This window comes from Andrographis paniculata, unplaced genomic scaffold (assembly GCF_009805555.1).
Source record: "Andrographis paniculata isolate CXL003 unplaced genomic scaffold, ASM980555v1 Contig14END, whole genome shotgun sequence".
Lineage (NCBI taxonomy): Eukaryota > Viridiplantae > Streptophyta > Magnoliopsida > Lamiales > Acanthaceae > Andrographis > Andrographis paniculata.
In genome coordinates, this window is record NW_026137424.1 from 1,501,772 (window position 1) to 1,505,079 (window position 3,308).

The 3,308-nt window shown below is 28.7% G+C and overlaps 1 protein-coding gene across 1 annotated transcript; it reads right to left on the minus strand.

Moving 5' to 3' along the window:
* Positions 1-2,223: 2,223 nt before the first annotated feature.
* Positions 2,224-2,902, minus strand: LOC127259767 (pathogenesis-related protein PR-1-like). Its single transcript, XM_051287355.1, has one exon. It carries the CDS (start codon positions 2,870-2,872, stop codon positions 2,378-2,380), a length of 495 nt encoding a protein of 164 aa, XP_051143312.1. The 5' UTR covers positions 2,873-2,902; the 3' UTR covers positions 2,224-2,377.
* Between the last annotated feature and the right edge of the window lie 406 nt (positions 2,903-3,308).

Sequence of the window (3,308 nt, forward strand, 5' to 3'; positions counted from 1 at the left end):
TTTTAGTTGTCATCCAAATTTATTCCATTTTCATTTATTAGTAAAAAAATACCACTTTTCTTTACAAAAAAAAAAAAGTAAAAATTTTTATTTTTTACATATTTTTCTTAAAACCTGTGTCTGGTCAAATGAGCATAAAATTGGATGACGGAAGGAGTATTAAAGATAAAATATTATTTTTTATGCTGTCAACATAATTTTCTCTATCTTACGTAAAAAAAAAAAAAATATCTCAAACTAAAACAGTAAATAAATATGCCCTTGATCAATTGCATATTTTTTTATATGATATACCAAAAAATTTTACTCCATTCGGTCCTTCACAAGTTATCTATTTTTCTTATTTTGGTATAACAAAATATATATATTTTTTAGTAATTGTATTATCTATTTAATATTACAAATATCCTTACAATTTACAATATATTATAAAAATGTTATTACATTAATATTATACGATACTAATAAGATTATTTTAATCATTTTTGCTTTATTTCTATTACATATCAATATAATACTAATATACATAAAACTTTGTGTAAAAAGTAAATAAATATTTAATTAATAGACGAAAGGAAGATATTTTATCTATTGGTAGATTTGGCATTGGGGCGCCAATTTTTTTGCATTGCCACAGTGCAACGCCAACGTTTGATTCATTTTCTTTTATTATTTATTTTAAAAAATTTTAAATTTTAAATTTATTTTTTATTTTTCTAAATTAAAAAAAATATATATTTTAAATTATATTAATAAAATTTTGTTTAAAATAATAGAAAAATTGAATATTTAAAGAATAATAGTGAAAATTAAATTATGATTAAAATAAAATTACTGTAATAATTGTATATTTAAAGTTAAAAATAAATAAATAAAATTGATGAATCGAAGATGGTCTTATTAACCCCATGGACCTCAACTCCTATGCACATATATATTATTGTGTTACTCTGATTGGAGTTAGTGTCATAGAAGCTGATAACTGGGTGTATTCTTTTTATTTTATTTTATTTTATTTGGATAAAGTTTAAATAGTAAAATTAAAATAAATAAATAAATAAGTTTTGAAGTTGCTGGGCATCTTCACATCCAGAAGAGGGGCAATAGATTATCAATGGAAAAATGGGACAAAGAAGATGTAGAAAGATAGAAGAAACAAGACAAAAGAGGGATGTAACTAAAAAATACCGAAAATTTTGATATACCAAAATTTCTGTACGATATGTTACCGTAACAATTTTTTTTGGCACGGTAACAGTATATATATTATAATTTTCGGTATATACTGAAAATGCGGTATATTATTTTGATAAACTCGTTTGTTTATTATATTAAAAGTAATTATATATTAATATTAAAATACTATTAATTTTTATCTAAATTACAAATATACTTTTATACGTACAATTACTTTATATATAATTTAAAGAAAAAAAATATCAAAAACACTTTTAAATACTTTAACTAATTAATAAAATACTATAATTTTTTAACCTACTACAAAATCTTGTTAGCTTATAAATAGTGTATGAGTTAACAAATTATAAATTATTTTATAATAAGATATAATGATATATTTTACTCATTTATTTCTTAACAAACTATCTAAGTATGTTATACTATTAATTTTTTTAGTAATTATGATTTCTATCTAACATTAAAAATACTATTACAATTTATAATATGTTATACAAATGTCATTATCTTTATATCACATAATAATTATAAAATTATTTTAGTTATTTTTACTTTGTTCATATTATATATCAATATAATCCTAATATACATTAGATTCGAACGCATATTCACTTAAGGGGGGAATATAAAAATTATTATGACTTTATAAATTAAAACTAATGTTATACCGAGAATATTTTGCTATCATATTTGACATGAATATATATATTTATGGCTAAAAGTAGGAGAAATTTACTACAAAATTAAAATTGCTCATAATTCTCACGTGGTTTCGAAATTTAGCGTAAAATCTTACTATACTTAAAAATTTGTATGACACTTTCTTATAATTTAAAAAATATTGCATAAAACCCCACCGACATAAAACCTCCCTTGTGTGATGAGAATATAATTTTTTATCTATATTTTTTGCATAACATAAAGTTTTATGTAATATTTTTTTTAATATAAAAAAAGTCATACAATTTTTTAAGAATAATGAAAATTTTCGCATTTTTTAAGGTATAAATAAGCGTTATACAATTATTAAAGTAAAATAAAATTTACGCTGAGTTTCAAAATATTGCCACCAATTTGCTTTAACATTATCCAATAAAAAAATTCACAAAATTTACTATATTACGCTACAAAAATGTCAAAATTGAATTGATAAAATAAAAATTCTTAATTAATTAATTAATCAATAGGGCCTCTCCCCAACATAATTCCCAGGTGGATCATAATTGCAGGTGATGAAAACCCCCTTTCCGCCGCCGCAGACCACCCTGGCGCAGCCCACACGGCGGCTCTCCTTCCACACGATCTGCGTGTAGTGACCGCACTGCCGCCCCGCCGCGCACCTGTTCGTCCGGTGGTCGTAACCCCGCCGCTCCGCCACCCACGCCGCCGTCGCCTGCCCCGCCGTCCACCGGTCGCCGCTGCCCCAGAATATGTTCTCCCCGTACGGACCGTCGGAGTGCCGCAGGGCGCAGTCACGCCGGCGCCGGCCGGCGTACCGACGGGCGTAGCCGGCGACTGTTTGGTCCCACACCAGCGGCGGGAGATTCAGGACCGACCGGGCGGCGTTCTGCCGCGCTAGGAACTGCTGCTGCGCGGCGGCGGCGGCGGCGGAGGAGGTGAGGCTGAGGACGGCGGAGAGGAAGAGGATGAAGGAGAGAGAGGAAAGTTGGGCCATTTAACTGAATGTGGCTGTGGAAATTCTGTCTATCTGTTTTTATTAATAAGTGGGGGGTGGGGTGGGGCGGGGTGGGGTGGGTGACCATGTGATATAAATGATTGGTCGATGGCACAACCCCATGTTATTACATGGAATTTCTTACAAAGACTGTACGCACATACATGCATATATATATATATATATAATATACTCGCTCCGACCTCAAAATGTGTCGAGCATGCATTTTAAGAAAAATAGATAAAATAAAAATATTTGTTTTAGGGTAAAAAGAAATAGAAAAAATGGTATCTCATTTTCTTTTCCTTTAAAAAAAAATCAGAATAAATTTAGATGATAATTAAAAAATATATATATATTGAATGGCAAAGGTGTATATATATATTGATTTTGATACTAATTTGACATAATTATTATACGGGCATGGACCTCATAT